The sequence below is a fragment of the Cyprinodon variegatus genome, unplaced genomic scaffold (genome assembly GCF_000732505.1).
Source record: "Cyprinodon variegatus isolate N-32 unplaced genomic scaffold, C_variegatus-1.0 Scaffold315, whole genome shotgun sequence".
In the NCBI taxonomy this organism is placed as follows: Eukaryota; Metazoa; Chordata; class Actinopteri; order Cyprinodontiformes; family Cyprinodontidae; genus Cyprinodon; species Cyprinodon variegatus.
This window is the reverse complement of record NW_015150768.1, coordinates 359,897-377,389: the sequence shown is the minus strand read 5'-3', so window position 1 is coordinate 377,389 and position 17,493 is coordinate 359,897. Positions and strand designations below refer to the sequence as shown.

The window sequence follows — 17,493 nt, the reverse complement described above, 5'->3', positions numbered from 1 at the left end:
TTTGCAAAATGTCGATTGCAGAAATGCAGTTAAAACCATTTTTTTTCTCATATGAAGCCCAAGAAGAAAAATAAGTAATTTTTTCCATGTAAAAAGGCTTTTTGCCATTTATAATAATCGATAAATGGCGGGAAGCATTTTGATATAATCCTACCATTCTAATATGATTTATATGAACTGTTTCACCCAGTTTGTTTGGATGCCTTTTTGTTGCAGAATCTGAACCATATAAGAGTGGGAAGAAAAAAGCAAAAACATAAATATGTTTTAAGCATTGTATTTTTCTCAGTAATAAAGAGTAATTATCCAATTCCTGATTTTTATCCATTGGTGCTCCTTTTTTCATCTGATAATACTGAATTAATCCTGCGTGCCGGATAACATGCATTTTTCCTATACATTCATTTTCTACTGTTGTGGGAAAACTGTACCTTATATGAATTGTCAGATAATGCACACCACAGACCTGTGAACTTTAATTATGATGCCTCAGCTGACTGAATCTGAGTTTCTCCTAAGTGTTTTTGTAGACATGCTGACATTGTGCCATTCAGCTCTGTAAATTCACAGAAGACTGGATCTGTCTTGCACAGACCTTAACATGATGTAGTGCTTTCAAGCTCTGAATTGGTTCAGTGTTCAGCTCTGCAAGGTTAGAGAGAGGGGAGGGAAGAGGGATGGCTCAACGCCTGAGTAAGTATGCCTACACTAAAGGTAATTGCTTCTTTCCTTCCTTCAGCACCTCCTCTAGCTCTCTCCACTCCTCCCATCCTCATGCCTGCGTATACATCACACAATATCTGTCTGCAGTTACAAGGGCTTTCACATCCCCCTAAACAGGGAACGAGAACAAGAATGAGAGAAACTGAGAGTAAGGTGGCTACAGACACTTTTCTAGTTAATCAGGAGGATCGCTTCCCTTCTTGTCTTGTCCTCCTGGCCCTGGTGTTGACGTGCATGCTGCTGTCTCTCCCTCTGAGCTGCTACACAGACACAGTCACCAGAACACATAAGGAGCGCGGCTTGCTGGTTCTCTCACTCTCTGGAGCACAGATTCAAGATGCAGCAAGAAACCACCTTTTTCTATTCCCCTTCAGGTAAGCAAATTTCTTAATCTTGAGATATTCAATGTATACCTAATTTTCTATATTTAAGCATCCTGTTATATTATTTTTAAGTGTTCTTTTCCTATCCTTTTCATTTTTATCTGTATATGCTTTTTTCCTATTCTTCACACATTTGTTGTTCTACAGGAGGTGATAATGCTTGTTGTTGTTGTTGTGCCTCCTTCCATATGGCAGTGCTGAAGGTGGAGTAGCTGCTGTTACTACAACTGGCTCACTCCTAAAGCCCAGCTGTGAAACTACATATGGACGAGGGAGTAGTTGATTCTTGTGACCTAGATATAAGAACAAGGCTCATTTTTTTTTTTTTTGTAAACTCGATCTGACTGAATGCTGCAGTTCACTGCTATAACATAGAGCTTTATTTATGAGTGTCCTCGTTTAGAAAGACTCCATCATAGAACTGTCACTGAAATGTAAATTCACAGCACCATAATTGGTGAGATCATAAAAAAGGTATTGGTAGTGACTGAGATGTTGCATATTGGTCGCTTTTCTCTATCAGCTGAAGACTGCAACAAAAAAACAAGACTGAAAATTTTACAAACAGGCAGGTTAATTAGTAGAATTTCTCACCTACATTATACCGTGTGATGTGGGTTAGCTTTTGTTCCAGGGGAAGTAAACCCAACATTGCAAAAGCCCTTAATTGCCAAATAGGCTGTAACTTGCGAGACAACATACATTTTATCCTTTCGATTTTAACATTAATTTTGATACTAATAACATTTATTTTAAAGAATTGTCTTAATTGACAAAGTGATTATTTTGAGTGAAAATGTAAGAAAAATCATACTTAAAAATTTTTACAGATGAATACTGTCAAAAGTTCTGTAATTACTAATGCAAATTGGGGTATGCCTCTTTTAAAAAAGAGGAACATTTATGCCTCTTTTACTTTTTGAAAAAGGCTCAACCCTTCAAATTGAATGAAGAGCATCGATAAACATGCATTTAGAGTCTTTCTTCAGATTCTGAATCATATTTCAGTTTGGATTTAGACTGGGCAAATTCTACACATGATTGCACTTTAATCTAAACCATTTCATTGCAGGTATGGCTCTAGAGTTAGAATTGGAAATCTCAAGTCTCAGTCAAAAGTCTTCTACTTTGTCTAATTGATTTAGTTAGACTTAAACTTAGACCATTTTTATTGACATTTGTATACACAGAGTGTTTACAGAACAAAATTTCATTAAGTACAGCTTTTCAGACAGTAAATGAATGTTTCCATTCCATAAAATGCAGCGGTAATCAAATGTAAACAGTGTGGGAGAAAAAACATGGTGCAAAAAAAGCATTCATATGGAAGTTCAGAGCATAAAATAATATATGGTGCAAATATAAAGTGTTGTCAGTGTGATGCTGTCTGTGACATGAGATTTTGTCTACTGTTCAGCAGTCTGATGGTGGTGGGGAAGAAAGTGTTTCAGAATCTGCTGGACCTGCATTGAATGCTGCAAGCCTCTTCCCAGAGGGCAGCAGAGAGAACAGTCCATGGTTGAGCTGTGAGGGGTCATTGTAATGTTACGGGCTCGGGACACGCAGCACTGAGACGAAATGTGTTTTATGGAGAGAGCCCGAATATCCCCTCTGGTGTTCTCACCACTCTTCTCGCTTTCTCCCAGTCTGAGGTGCCGCAGCCTCCACAGCACACAGTAAGACAGCTGGTCAGAACGCTCTCTATGGTGCTTCTGCGGAAGGTCGTGAGGATGGGTGGGGGCAGGTCTTGTTTTGTTTTCATCTGATTAGATTGTATCTTATCAGTTTAGTGTTTATTAGTTAACTAGAATTTCATATTTCTCAGGATTAGTGCAGTTTTTAGCTGCTTTTTGGGCTGGAGCCCTAGAAAACAGGCTGATTGACTTCTTTAGTACACGATGGACTTTACATTTATATATTTGATTCAGGTGTGCTGAAAAAGATAGCAATCCAAATGTGGACAATGGCTCCAAACACTGAAGATTGAAATTTGTATGCTTGTTGAAAATTTCTGCTCTGCTCTACAACTTGATCCTTGGCCTGTCTGTTCTATTCCTGGGTGTTGATAGTTCACTAATATTCTTGATCAACCAGTGTCAAGCTCAGAACAATTAGACCCAGGGTTCGAGGTGGACCAACAGATTTCTTAAAAAAGGTTTGTTAGAAATGGACTTGAAGTCAACTGCGGCGGCATCTAAAGCCAGGCATACACTGTGTGATTTTTTCAATTGTTACACGCAGCTACATCTAAAACTGTACGACAAAACTGGGGTTTCGTCGTACAGTGTGAGTTCATTGCTCAGGATGTATATTTCCACAATTTCCTGTGCAGCCCGATGCTCTGATGCGATCTACCTGCTCACACTGTACGTCTAAAAACCATGTTGGACTTGTCTATCCGGAACCCAAACCTGTAAAAGAGGAATATGAAGCTCACTACAGTGCAACGCTCTGCCTTGGCAATTTATGCAATGTTGTGTGGTGAAAGCTCTAAAAAGAAAAGGTGATGACGTATTTGGTTAAAGACGTGGCTGCTACAGTCTGTCAGTTTTACAGAAAGAACACCATTTCACTCACACCCCTGCCATGCTTCTGTGTTTTTATCTGAGAGGAAGAAGGAGAAGACTCCTTGTTTGCGCATGCCCACTGAGCGATTTGCCCACGACGTCCGACTGAAAATCAAACATGATTGATTTTCTCCCGACCTCATGATTCCTGATCAGGAGGTGATCGTGAGAGGCTGATCGCCTCTCGTTACCCCCTATAAACTACACGATGCACAAGGCACGATCAGGCTGAAAGTTGGGCTGACCGAAAAATTATTGCATGACTGGAAAGTCGGCCCGAAAAGGGCAGAAAATCGCACAGTGTATACCCGGCTTAAGGCAGGAATATCTGCAAGATAATCCAGAAGGTTAAGCCAAAACCGATGTCAAAGACAAGCTCAGTTATCAGAGCCAGGAGATCAGAGGTCTGAAGAGGTACCGAAGGGAAATCCAGAACAGAGCTGGGAAACAGTTCCAGGTTTGGTTAAAGGAATAGTACACCCAAAACATGATTAGCCTTCATTTTCTACTCACCCCCATGCTGAACAACACTCTGGAGTACTTTTTTGNAGCTGGTCAGAACGCTCTCTATGGTGCTTCTGCGGAAGGTCGTGAGGATGGGTGGGGGCAGGTCTTGTTTTGTTTTCATCTGATTAGATTGTATCTTATCAGTTTAGTGTTTATTAGTTAACTAGAATTTCATATTTCTCAGGATTAGTGCAGTTTTTAGCTGCTTTTTGGGCTGGAGCCCTAGAAAACAGGCTGATTGACTTCTTTAGTACACGATGGACTTTACATTTATATATTTGATTCAGGTGTGCTGAAAAAGATAGCAATCCAAATGTGGACAATGGCTCCAAACACTGAAGATTGAAATTTGTATGCTTGTTGAAAATTTCTGCTCTGCTCTACAACTTGATCCTTGGCCTGTCTGTTCTATTCCTGGGTGTTGATAGTTCACTAATATTCTTGATCAACCAGTGTCAAGCTCAGAACAATTAGACCCAGGGTTCGAGGTGGACCAACAGATTTCTTAAAAAAGGTTTGTTAGAAATGGACCTGCAGTCAACTGCGGCGGCATCTAAAGCCAGGCATACACTGTGTGATTTTTTCAATTGTTACACGCAGCTACATCTAAAACTGTACGACAAAACTGGGGTTTCGTCGTACAGTGTGAGTTCATGGCTCAGGATGTATATTTCCACAATTTCCTGTGCAGCCCGATGCTCTGATGCGATCTACCTGCTCACACTGTACGTCTAAAAACCATGTTGGACTTGTCTATCCGGAACCCAAACCTGTAAAAGAGGAATATGAAGCTCACTACAGTGCAACGCTCTGCCTTGGCAATTTATGCAATGTTGTGTGGTGAAAGCTCTAAAAAGAAAAGGTGATGACGTATTTGGTTAAAGACGTGGCTGCTACAGTCTGTCAGTTTTACAGAAAGAACACCATTTCACTCGCACCCCTGCCATGCTTCTGTGTTTTTATCTGAGAGGAAGAAGGAGAAGAGTCTTTGTTTGCGCATACCCACTGAGGGATTTGCCACGACGTCCGACTGAAAATCAAAAATGTTTGATTTTCTCCCGACCTCATGATTCCTGATCAGGAGGTGGTCGTGTGTGGCTGATTGCCTCTCGTTACCCCCTATAAACTACACGATGGACAAGGCACGATCAGGCTGAATGTTGGGCTGACTGAAAAATTATTGCCCGACTGGAAAGTCGGCCCGAAAAGGGCAAAAAATCGCACAGTGTATACCCAGCTTAAGGCAAGAATATCTGCAGGATAATCCGGAAGGTTAAGCCAAAACCGATGTCAAAGACAAGCTCATATATCAGAGCCAGGAGATCAGAGGTCTGAAGAGGTACTGAAGGGAAATCCAGAACAGAGCTGGGAAACAGTTCCAGGTTTGGTTAACATAGGTCAGGCAAACAGATCAGAATGGGGACAGGCAGGCTCAGAGGTAGGCTCGAAAAATCTGGCACTGATGACTGGACTGAAGGCTGATTAAATAGAGGCTGCAGCAAGTGGATTAAATGAACGGTAATGAGAACTGGGAGGATATAAACAGGTGAATGAAATTAGTAACTGGACCATTCATTAGTGCCAAGATCATGACATTTATTTTACACAGTTGGACTTTGTTGACTATAATGCTACGCATGTGCTGGAAGCAGTAAAACAGCTTCTGCTGCTTCATTTTTGATGCTTGTATCCATTAAGGTCCTACACGTCTCAAGTGCATCTTTGACACTCCTGAGGTGCTTCCAGTGTGTCTATGCTTCTGCTGCTCCTGTGTTCAATGGCAAAGAGCGGCTTTGCTATATTTTCTATGTGGGTACAAGTACTCTTAATATATGTTAAGTGGCAAAGTCCACCTGAAAACTTCATCTGTGCTATCATTTCATCAAGATTACGACCCTGCCTTTTCAATTATTATTTTGCTGTCGGACCAGCGCAAACCCCCTGTTCATCGGCATTGCTCTGTCACTGGGAGTCCCTTTCAGTGGGAGTCTCTGGCCTTATCACCTCTTGGGGGTTTTTCCGCTACTGTTTGCTGTGGCTGGAAGGAATTTTTCACATACGTATTTCAAACTGCAGACACCGGAATATTAAAAGCAAACATATTTTGCTGGCAGGTTAAAACATTTTAATTTAATTTAGGCTTTAATAAACTGTTTCAGTGAAGTTAGGTATGGCTCCCTGCCAGCTCCCAGATCAGCTTTTCTGATTGGTAGATGTAGTGCGTCGATGGCAAAAGTTAAGCTTCAACTTGGGTGTCGCCTTGATGCTCGTCAACCATAGACTTTGCATGTAAACTAGCTGCTTCTGCTGATTCAGCAGCGTACGTACGGGCGTAACGTAGCATTAGCCTGAAAAGAGAAAGTTCAGAATAGATTTTATCCAGGAGTGTCACAACAAAGGTGGTTAGAAAGGTGCCAAACAAAAATTGTTTTATTGAAAATATATTCTATACTTAGTACATAGTTTTGACTGTGTGCTGGTAAATTGCATATGAAATAAATTGAAAAAAAAAGATAAAAAGTGTGTAACAAAAATGCATATAACCTTTATCTGAACTAACGTATTATTAACTTTACTGCAGAACTTAGGTGGACTAAAAGAAAAAAATAGATTTCTGTCTCACCGAGAAAAACAAATGTAAAGTTTGTCTTTAGATTCTTTGCCACCAAGACCATCATTCTTCCCGAAACTGAAGGATCCCTGGAACAGATTTAATGATGTAGCTGCCAGTATTTTTCACTACTGACTGTCACATCAGTGTGTTTTCGACACACTGCCTGCTACACATCGCCATGTTTTCAGCCCTTGAGGGAAATCATTACCTGCATATGTATTTAGGTTGATTCCCATCACCTTTTCATATGAGCGCAACAGACTGCAACAAAAGCACAGCTCAATGTGACAGAGTGTGGAAAGTGCGGGTTATTTATATTGATGTATTGTTTATGTGTTTACACGCATGATGTGATAACAATGATATATGGGTTAAATAAGGTGAGAGTCAATGAAGTTATAAAGACAGGCGTAAATATTCCTCTTCATGATCGGCATTTGCTCACAGCCTCCCTGTGCGAAACATGTTGCAGAAATCTCCCTTCTCCTTCCTAAAACCCTTAATTAAAAAGCCAATCTGCATTTACCAATTACCAGTACAGCCTGAAATTTGCTGAAAACAAGGAAATACAAGTATTGATCTGACCATGTACTGTGATAAATTTGAAGCGCAGTCTTTAGACTACTTTTGATAAGTGATCAAGGATCCTTCTAAAATTGCATCCTTCCAGATAGTACTGTCTGAATATCATACTGAGCATATAAATAGGATGCCTAATTCCAAAGACAACCTGATTGTGAATGCATTAAAACAGATATGAATTAACTTTGGTAACCAGTTCCATACTGGTGGTTATACTAATAAACGGTATCCAGAAATTGTGTGGATGGGGATGGAGGTTGTTAAATATACACTTTCTAATTTTGTTGCTTATTGAATGAAGATGAGAATAATACTCTCTCTAAAAAGACATGCAAATCAGAGAAAATGTTCTGAAAAAAGAATGAATTAAAAGAAAGAAACATTAAGTGTAGGACATAGAGCGTGAGCACAATGTTGCTAAAATTGAAGAATCTGGCAATGAGACTTATAAGGTAAATATCAACCATGTATGCAGTTTATATTAATGTAATTGGAGTGAAATAGACTTCTGTTATATATTTCTAATGTTTCACATACACTGGCAGAACGACCAGATTATTAACATAACAGCTGACTTTAGGAAAATTAACTTTAATACAAATACTTAGTGTAGTTTTTTATGAAAACTGGTGTCATATTCAATCCAATAAGAATATTTAAAAACTACATCTATCTGGTGCGTTTTCTGCAGGTTTCTTTAATTTAGTATTAATACTTGTAAACACATTCTAGAAAATCATGCAAAATTACCTTTACTAACCATCATGCCAGATTACGTTCTTGGCTGTAAGAATAATTGCTGCCTATACTAAGAAGAAAATAGTATATTATGATTTATTTGATTAATTGATTCTACCAGTAGCATAAATCAACATGTAAGTCACACACCAATCAATGAACATCACACAAATTAAAATTGTTGAACAAAAAAGTTTTTTCTTCACTTTTAAAAGGAACAACAAACAAAAAAATAACCTGTTCTTTGTTTCAACTGGATCACAAGGCTTTAAATTTATGATTTAAATGGCAAATTACCCTTTTTAATGAAGTAAAAAAACATGCAATTTGAGAATACCATGAAATCAGTTGCCTGCAATTAAATAGTAAGATTAAGTGGGATAAATTGGGAAGTAAAAAGCAGATTTGAGAGATTTAAGAGTTTACACTACTTCTAGATGATGGATCCACAGGTTATGTAACCTGTTCATAAATAGAGTACTGAACTTAAAAAAAAAAAAAAAAATCTCCCGATAATTTATTCTTATACAAGGGCAAATAACTATCTAAACGTTCAATTGTATTGAAAGTTTAGATAATGATATTCTTATTCATTGAGATTTTAGATTTTGAAAAGTATATGCTTAATTACTTTTCCTAGTAACTTTGAATTAGCGGTAACTTAATTACTAACTTGTTTACTTTTCTGAAGTAAATGGTACCGGTAATTATAACTTGTTTCTTAAAAAAAAATAAAAAATCCTAATGAAAGCTCAACACCCCTTAAAGTCAACTGTTTTTGTGATTTCACTAGATACATGAAATCGGAAGGAATGAGAAAATCCTCCCCAACATTTTATTTACCTAAAATAATGTTTCAATGCTCCCTTGATGTTTCTGATTCAGGTGAACGAGGAGGCTAAAATCCATACTCTGTAGGAGTCACACCGTAGGTACGCATATTTCTTGTGATGGGAAGTTAATATTAACCTTCAGATTTTCTCAGAATTTTGAAATACTTTGAAAACAAGACCAGAAATATATATTTTAAAGCCTAAACCTAACTTTTTTATCCTTAAGAGCTCCAACTATTATTGACTCATCACAGTGGGCATTCAAAATAAATGTCCAAATAATATGTTAGACAAGTATCTCCACCAAACTTAGAGTATTGATTTAAGTCTGTTTTTGCTTTTTCATAAAAAGTCAATACCAGATACACTGTATGTGCTCTAAACCAGCCTTAAACTGAGTCTTATCATTGTGTTGCTGTCACAGTTAATGATAGAGGGATAAAATGCTAATTATACCCAGTAATTTATTTTCTCAGTCATAAGGTAAAGTTTGCAGAGTTGAATAATAGCAAAGCTGTTGGTGAATGCAGATAAAGAGTATCCACTCTTCATCTAAGTCAAGGTTGGAACATCTGGCTGTTGAGTGCAAGCGTTATCTTTGACAAACACTGACGATGATGGTTTTAGAGCCCTTTGATGAACAAGGCGTATTTCTTTTTAAGACTTTTTATATTTTCAGTTACCTTTTGACTTGGTAGGTATAGAAGCTAAATGTTGACTTTAAAACTTAAAAAAACAAGCCCAAAAACATATGAAGAAACTTAAATCTAAATAAAAAAAAATATATATATATATATATTTAAATCTTTGGCATCCAGTAGAATCATTTCAGACCGATTTGTAGTCAGTGTAGTCTGAAATCTATTGAAGAAAAAAAGTAATTCTGAATTAAATAAAAACTTAGATAATAGGAAAATGCATTAAAACTGAATTAAAATGTACTTGCCACATTTATGTAATCTAGTTGCTTGATTTGCTTCAGTTATGGCCACAAGACAAGGAATGTATTGTTTCTCAATATAGTGTTTGGTTCAGAAATTTAATGACGGCCCCTAAGTGAATCACTACGGTGGAGAAGAAGGAGCAACAGAGAGCGGCTGGCCGAAGTCTGAGCTCCTGAATCGGATCGCCCGGGAGCTCTGTGCCACTAACTTTGCGGAGCTTGAATATCCAATATCACACTTCAAACTATCTAAACAGTGGTTCAGTTGACGACGTGTATTCTCTATGACTGCAGCTTGGTCTGACCTAAAATGACTGCTCTGTCGGCAAGCTTGTCACCCAATGATGCAAGGTCTGAACGTCCATCCTTACTCCTAAAACCCTCAATCACCAGAGCGGAGATCATTTATCGGACTTTATAGTGAGCTCTGTTAATTAATTTCAATGTGCATTGTGGGAAATTTCAAGTCCACTACTTTTTCAACCATTAGACGACCAGACACAAGTAAAAATAAAAAGTTTAACTTACAAGGATGAAAAAAAAAATAAATGGTTTTGGTAAAAAGGCTCCTTAAACTGGCCTACTACTTGTGGATTAAACATTCAAACAGACTTAAAATGAAATAATAAGGCAGACAAACATAGGATTCTATGCAGACTTGGATAACAAGTCTGCATAGACATGTACACAATTATCCCCTCCCTTTTAATAACCAAAATAGTTTAATTAAAAACAATAAATATATGTGTTGTGCCATTGCAACTGTTTTTTAACTAACTGAGGAGAATTAAGATTTTTGTCTCAAAAGGATGGTTAATTCTTTTGATGTCTGGTTTTAGCTTAAAATGTGATTAATTGCTATTAATGAATTACAAACTGTGTAATTAACTTGATTTAAATTTGTAATCGAGTCCCACCAGTACTCTAAATGTTTTAAATGTGAAAACATGTTACAGTTTTTTTTTTTTTATAAATATACATTTATAATAGACAATCCTCTCTTGGCTTTGGGTTCCAGGCAGATCATCTTATCTGTTGGTTGTCCTAAATGCCAATCTTTGTGACATCCTCGTTTCCTCTGTACATGCATGCTTCTATAGTTCATGTATCAACTGAGCTTTGGTGTCAGCCATTTATTGTAGTTCTGCTCTCACTGTATACTTTGAAAGTGGGTTAAAATTCACAAGGAAGCAAGCTATCTTAGGTTTATGGGTTAAAGAGGAATGCTTCAGGAGAAGGAAGTCCACAGTGTGTTTGCAAGATGCTTTTACACAATGGTAGAAGAGCAGGTAGGAATGTTTTGGGTTTGCACATGGATTCAAACCGCGATATGGATGTACATTCTGTGCATCTTTTCATCTTATTTATATGGTGATCTAAAGGGGAATTATTTGTTTCCTCTCACTTCTCCCACTTGTGTCATATTTCCTCAAACATTTATTCTCATATTAATGGTCAGAAGTAGTAATAGTAATCACAATACTATGATGCTGTTTGTGACCTCAACTTTCAAACTCTGATTAAGGTGTGTACAATTCAAACTTCTATGAACTTTTTGACTTCTTTTCCTAAAGATGCTCTCTTCCTGTACTTCCTTTACTTGTGTCCTCTCCTGGCTGAAAATATCTGTCTTTCTCACAGGAAATAATCAGAGGTCAAGAAAAATATATGTTCATATGTACAGTTTGACAATGTCCTTCCTTCCATCCATCCATCCATCCATCCATCCATCCATCCATCCATCCATCCATCCATCCATACATACATACATACATACATACATACATACATACATTAGATATAGGTAGGATTAACACAAGACGCACAACGGTCTGCCAGTGAGGAGATGTATAGATTATTGTGGTCACATTCTAGAAACTGCAGATCTAAGCTGATCGACCAACCCTCTTCATGTATCACCTAGTAAACCTGACCAACCAATCATCGCGAATAATCAGTAGTGACACACTGTCTTACCTGCCACCTTGTTTATGTATATAGCAGTAGCTGCATGGAGAGCCATGGCTAAAAAAAAAAAAAAACACTCATTACATGGAACTGGTTTGGCTTCTCCCTAAATGACAAGGTGCAAACAAAAGTATTTTGCAAAGTTTTCTCAGACACGTTTCATGTGTGAAACGGCAACTCAACAAACAAGTTCAATCACTGGGAGAGAAAACACCTGAAATAGCATGCTAAGACCCAAATTGCAGACTGCCAGCAGCACCGCAGCCAGATACAGACATTGGACCCAAACAGGTACATTAAAACCAGCATATAACTGCCTCCTTTGTTATTTTGGAACCATTGCAAAGCAGTACACCAGCTTTGTGTACTCAGCTTCTGAACAATCTCTGATACACCTGATAACTGCTGAGTCATCCGCACATATCTGTCTTGTACTGAGCGGCTGAGGTGTTACGAGTGAGAATGGTGAGAGTAAAATCCCCTGTAGTTATCCTGTGCTACTGAAAATCTGATCTTTCTTGGCCTGTTCCTCTGGTTATTTGTCAGGTACTATTTTGTATTCAGGTGATGGTTGAGACCTCCAGCTGTGTCTTCTAATGCATCTGTCGTAGGAAACCAGAGTGAATGTTATCAACTGGATAGAGGAAGTCAAATAATATGGTCTTCACTGTGTTTTCTCCTCTGTGTAGATGACAGATGTGTGTTTGAGGGAGCAGGTGTATAATAGTGTGTTCAACTCCAACTCCACAGCTATACATTTACCGAATTCTGACCTGTTGGTGATTTTTTGCAGGACCAACACCAGTCTTTACAGGGCTTTTTTAATATGGGCTTTTTATAGACAACAGTTATGTAACTGTAAAACCGATGGATAGGTGTCTTTTGAGATGAGGTCTTCTACAACTTTGAAACCTTGCTCTGGGTCTGGTTAAAGTTGGACATATGTTGCAAAGGGGTTGGCAACCTGTGACTCCGACTCTTTAGCGTCCCCCTTGCAGCCCGCTGGAGCTTTTTCAAAAATGTATGTTCTAATATGGTGTGCAGGAGGTCAAAGAAAAATGTATTATGTTTTCCGATGCTGTAAACATTTGTATAATAAATACATTTAAGAAATAATTTGCGTCATAGCCATAGAGATCAGTGGTCATAACTTGAAAACCAGTAAAGCGCGGTGCCAGGCAAACAAAGCTGCAGGTGTGTCTCAGGCCATGGGTTCCAAAGGGAAAAAAGGAAGATAGCTGATGAGAAAAGAGGATTCAAAGAATGGAACAAATAATTTGCTTTCATTATCAATGAGGAAGGATTGCCTGCATTTTTGCTTTATAATGAGAAGTTGTCAAAAAATAAAAAATAAAAAATTGGAAAAGCATTTCCAGGGAAGGCAAGCTAAATATGCAGCGGAACACCAAGCTGGGAGTGAGAGAAAAGTGCGATTGTAGAACTTCTGGATAAATTAGAGGAGCACAAAGATAGATTTAAGGAGTGAATTTAATCTTCAAACTCCACTACTGCTGCTAGTTTTGTTGCAAGGATGGAAAAGCATCCACAGATCAAACAGGTAGCGCTCTGATGCTGTGATGTGAACTTTCTTCCATTTTTTTCCCCAAATCCTAAAAATATAAATCGCACCAAGGAATGCTGGTGATGGAGGATGTGGGATTTCAGGGTTAGAGAGCTCTTCTCTGATGGATGTCAGGGTCTGCTTGGTTCCTTATGACTCAATCAACTCCTCCCAACAGAAACACGTCCACCATAGAAACATTTGTTTATTGTGTTTCTATAATTTCATCAATGTAACAAAACTAAAACCGTGTGGTTAACTGTGGTGAAGCAGCGCGCGGTGAGAGCGTTTACTGATCCTCCCACACCTCATGCGACTATGTGACATTTCCAGGATAAAAATTTGATCATGAATTCTTATTATATATTTAAGCCCACATAGTCCCTTTCTATAGTGGGATAATACACTTAGAGCCTGTGTTGCCATACGAGGCTTATATAAGACTTTTACATTTTTTGCGGCTCCAGACTGAATAATTTTTTTTTGTTTTTTTGGTCCAATATGGTGCTTTGAGCAGTTTGGGTTGCCGACCCCTGACCTTGGCCCTTTAGGACTCTAAAGAACCTGCCTTATTTACATCTTTACTTCGTTCTCTAATAGCTTTGTTTTTATTAAAACTGTTATGAAAGACCTACATAGATGAAAATATTTTACAATATGATAAAATAAAGCAGTGTAGTGACAACCTATTAAAGTGAAAAGAGCAAACACACCTTTAGTGTATTTCTCAGACACATAGAAAGCAACATATAAAACAGTTGCCCATAATTCTTACAGCTAGACATATGTGAAACACATGTAGTCCTAAGAATTAATATAAGACCTAAGAAATCCGAGAAATAGTGTTTTTTGTAAATGTGGTCTTCATCACTGCTGTGTTAAACCCATCATCATGGCAACATCACCTAAGCTAAGTCAAATTAATGCCCTAGCACACGCATGGTAGGTTTCTTTACACTGACACTCGCAGATCAGCTTACACTCATGTTTTTAAAATAGACTTCATGCTTATCTTTTTTGGACTCAAATTCTGTGGAGACAGGATTATAATACCAGTTTTGATTAAATTATATTATTCAGTATCAGCTAAAACTAAAACTCTTGGTTTATGAGGGAAGACAAATAAACAAGTAAGAGTCAAACAATGATGGAAGTCCACTGACTGACAGAGCTCTGCCTTTCTAATTTATTTTTCTTCCCAAAAGCAACAAAGCTACAGATTCGTACTTGATGTGTGAATTTAATTAGCTCTAAATCTCAAATTTAGAGACAAACGCAGTTGTCAGGAGCTTACATGTAGAACAAATAGAGACAAAGAGGCACAGCTAAGCTTATAAAGAAATACCACTGAAAAATTCCAATATTTTAATCTTCTTCATCATAATTCATTTCACCTTGGGAATATGTAGCCCCGGGTATAAATAGTAAATGTTGTGGATTCTGTTTATGGTCATACTGGTTTATTGAGAGCATATGTAATGGGTTAAGTATACTGGTTTCCCTTTAATGAAATGGAATGTTAACTTCATAACAATAAGAATCATTATGAATAAATACCAAACAGAGGTGTTGCTTGACCCTAAGAGACCATGAATGTTCTCAGTGTTTATGGTATAATGAGCATTATGTGTGTGGATTGCATTCTTTGCAGTCCAGCTTTCCTGCTTAATTATGTTGTCATCTCTATATTCTTTAAAGCTAATTGGGTACACAAGAAGTTGCTTGGATTGGAAAATACAAATCTGTTAAGATGCCAGATCTTACCAGGAAGGGCTAACTTCATGAAATACTGCATTCCATTATGTTCATATATAAGCTCTTCTTTATAGAACCAGGACAAAACAATAGCCCTTTCACTTTTTTCCTACTTAGACATTAGCTGGGCAAGGGGCAGTTGCTGTGACTGTGCAGATTAGCTACTAAAAAAGGACACTTAGTCTTAACTTTGAGCAAAGGTGCCACACAGCATCTCGCTGATGAGGAAAGGGCAGAGCGGCCAATGCGAAAAAAATATATTAGATTCAGTTAAAAGCTCAAAAATGTGTTTTGCCTGGCCAAGGTCCTTTAAGGGCAATTATCAGGGACCCAATGGAAATTTAGCAACAAAAACAAAAAAAAAAAAACACAAATCCAATGGCTTCATTTAAAATGGGCAAAGATTATTCTTTCTGTTTCTGTTGACTCAGATATAAAAACAATAAAAAAAACAACAACAACATGTAAGCATCTTTGAATTTTGTGGTAGTTTTCAAGTGCTTCATTGCAGGATATTTTACTCTAGACCGGTTCTGCTCTCCAAACAGTAATATATACAAAAAGCTGATATCAGCTGATTGATTAGTTGGGTTGTTTGCTTAGACAGAGTCTGGAGTTCGGCAGGTCAGCCTTGCTGCTCTTAGTTTGCTAACTGTATCTGTTAATATATGACATTAGGCAATATAGAGATAAATAAAGAGATATTTGGCAATACTTTAGTAATGGCTGGCAGTTGTTCTTGATTTAAAATAAAATCTGCAAAGAAAATATGTGGCGTCCTTATTTCTTCAAGTTGACATGTAGTTGACAATAACAGTTGTAGCAAAAGCTGTGTTTCATTAGTCTAGGTACTTCCAAAGCATTTGGTCTCATAGGACAAGCATTGAAAAGTTGTAACCTTTTTTCCACCATAATAGTAATAAAAAAGTTAAGCTAAGTAAAAAAGATATTTCCACAGGTTTATTTGGTAACGTTGTTTTAGATGTATTTGTATCTAGTTACATATAATATTTTGGACAGATCAATTTTTGTCTCTATAATGATATGATATGAATCTGTCTTTGCAAGAGTAATGGCAGAAAGTTTCGCCATCTTATGATACACAATTTCATCATCTTGAATCCATGCACATTCATCGTTTTCCCTCTTTATATCTGGAAAATGTGAGAAGGTTTGAGAATAACACAGAAAAGAAATTATACTGTACAGTAAGCAGCTCGTCGATGAATGTAGCCAGAGGGAAGAAAAATACGGAACTGCACTGCTGAAAAGAAAAGCTGGAGAGAATTGAATGAGCAGCTTTCATGTGAATACATTGCATTATAACATGGTTTTACATTACTTATTTATATTTTTCTATATCTACATATGTTTTCTATGGATCACTATTATAACACAAGAAAACATTTTATCTTTTCAAAAGTAGCATTTTCCAACAAAAAGTGAATGTTTATTTTATGTTTGGTGAAGGATATTTTCAAAGATTAGCTTAAGTTTATTTTTTTTTTTGCCTTACCTTAAAGTTCTTCTTTAGATGCTGGAGAAAATATGATGCAAAAGAGACACAGCATCTTAGAAAACAGGCAAATATGCAGGCTGTAGGATGATAGTTGGTGGATATATTCCTTCTTTTGCCTGAATTGATTCTTGTCACTGCAAAAAAAAAAAAAAAAAAAAAAGATAACAGAATTCATCCATACGACCTCAAGTTTAAGTAGTCATGAGTAAGACCACCTCTGAATGGCTTAAGCACAAAGAAAAGACAACTTAAAAAGACCTTCCCAAAGATCTGATTAGAATGCAATGATAAAATGATGATAATTATAATAATAAAAGGACTGTTCATGTTTATAAAGACACTCCTATTTTAGATCGTCTGAAGGAAAATGGTTTTAAAAGATTTATTGCATCCCAAAGGCTATGCTAAAATATTTTATATTTTAGTGTAACCTTTGATTCAGATATAATAATGACATTGATTTTTGGTATTATAATAACGAACTTTATCATGTTAGTCCTGATCAAAACTTTAAGACTTGAAAAGAAAGGACTGGAGTTTGTATTTGTGCTAAAAAGGTTGTAAGCAGAGTTTTAAAATACAGAATTAGAAAAGCAATATAATAAAGGTGATCAGTGACTAAATATTTCAATAAAACACAAGTGATGTTAAAGGTTTATTCAAACTGTAACTACTTATCACATTCTCTCAGAGGAGTCAGGTCTCCAACCTCCAGTGCTCCATATAACTTAACACATTATTAACGATCAAAATATGTATTTTCAATCAATTACCATAAGAGCTGAGGTTCTGCTGTCTTG

At 37.2% G+C, this 17,493-nt stretch overlaps 1 protein-coding gene across 3 annotated transcripts in view; it reads left to right on the top strand.

Annotated features, from left to right (window-relative positions):
- The first annotated feature begins 871 nt into the window (after positions 1-871).
- The window catches only part of dab2ip (DAB2 interacting protein), a 199,028-nt gene continuing 182,406 nt past the window's right edge, over positions 872-17,493 (top strand). For 2 of the 3 annotated variants that reach the window (XM_015384535.1, XM_015384532.1), the window contains exon 1: positions 872-1,097. In XM_015384535.1, the coding sequence (XP_015240021.1) occupies positions 1,061-1,097 (37 nt within the window). In that variant the 5' untranslated portion in view covers positions 872-1,060. The remainder of the gene's footprint in view (positions 1,098-17,493) is intronic. The other variant, XM_015384531.1, reaches the window with a different exon arrangement.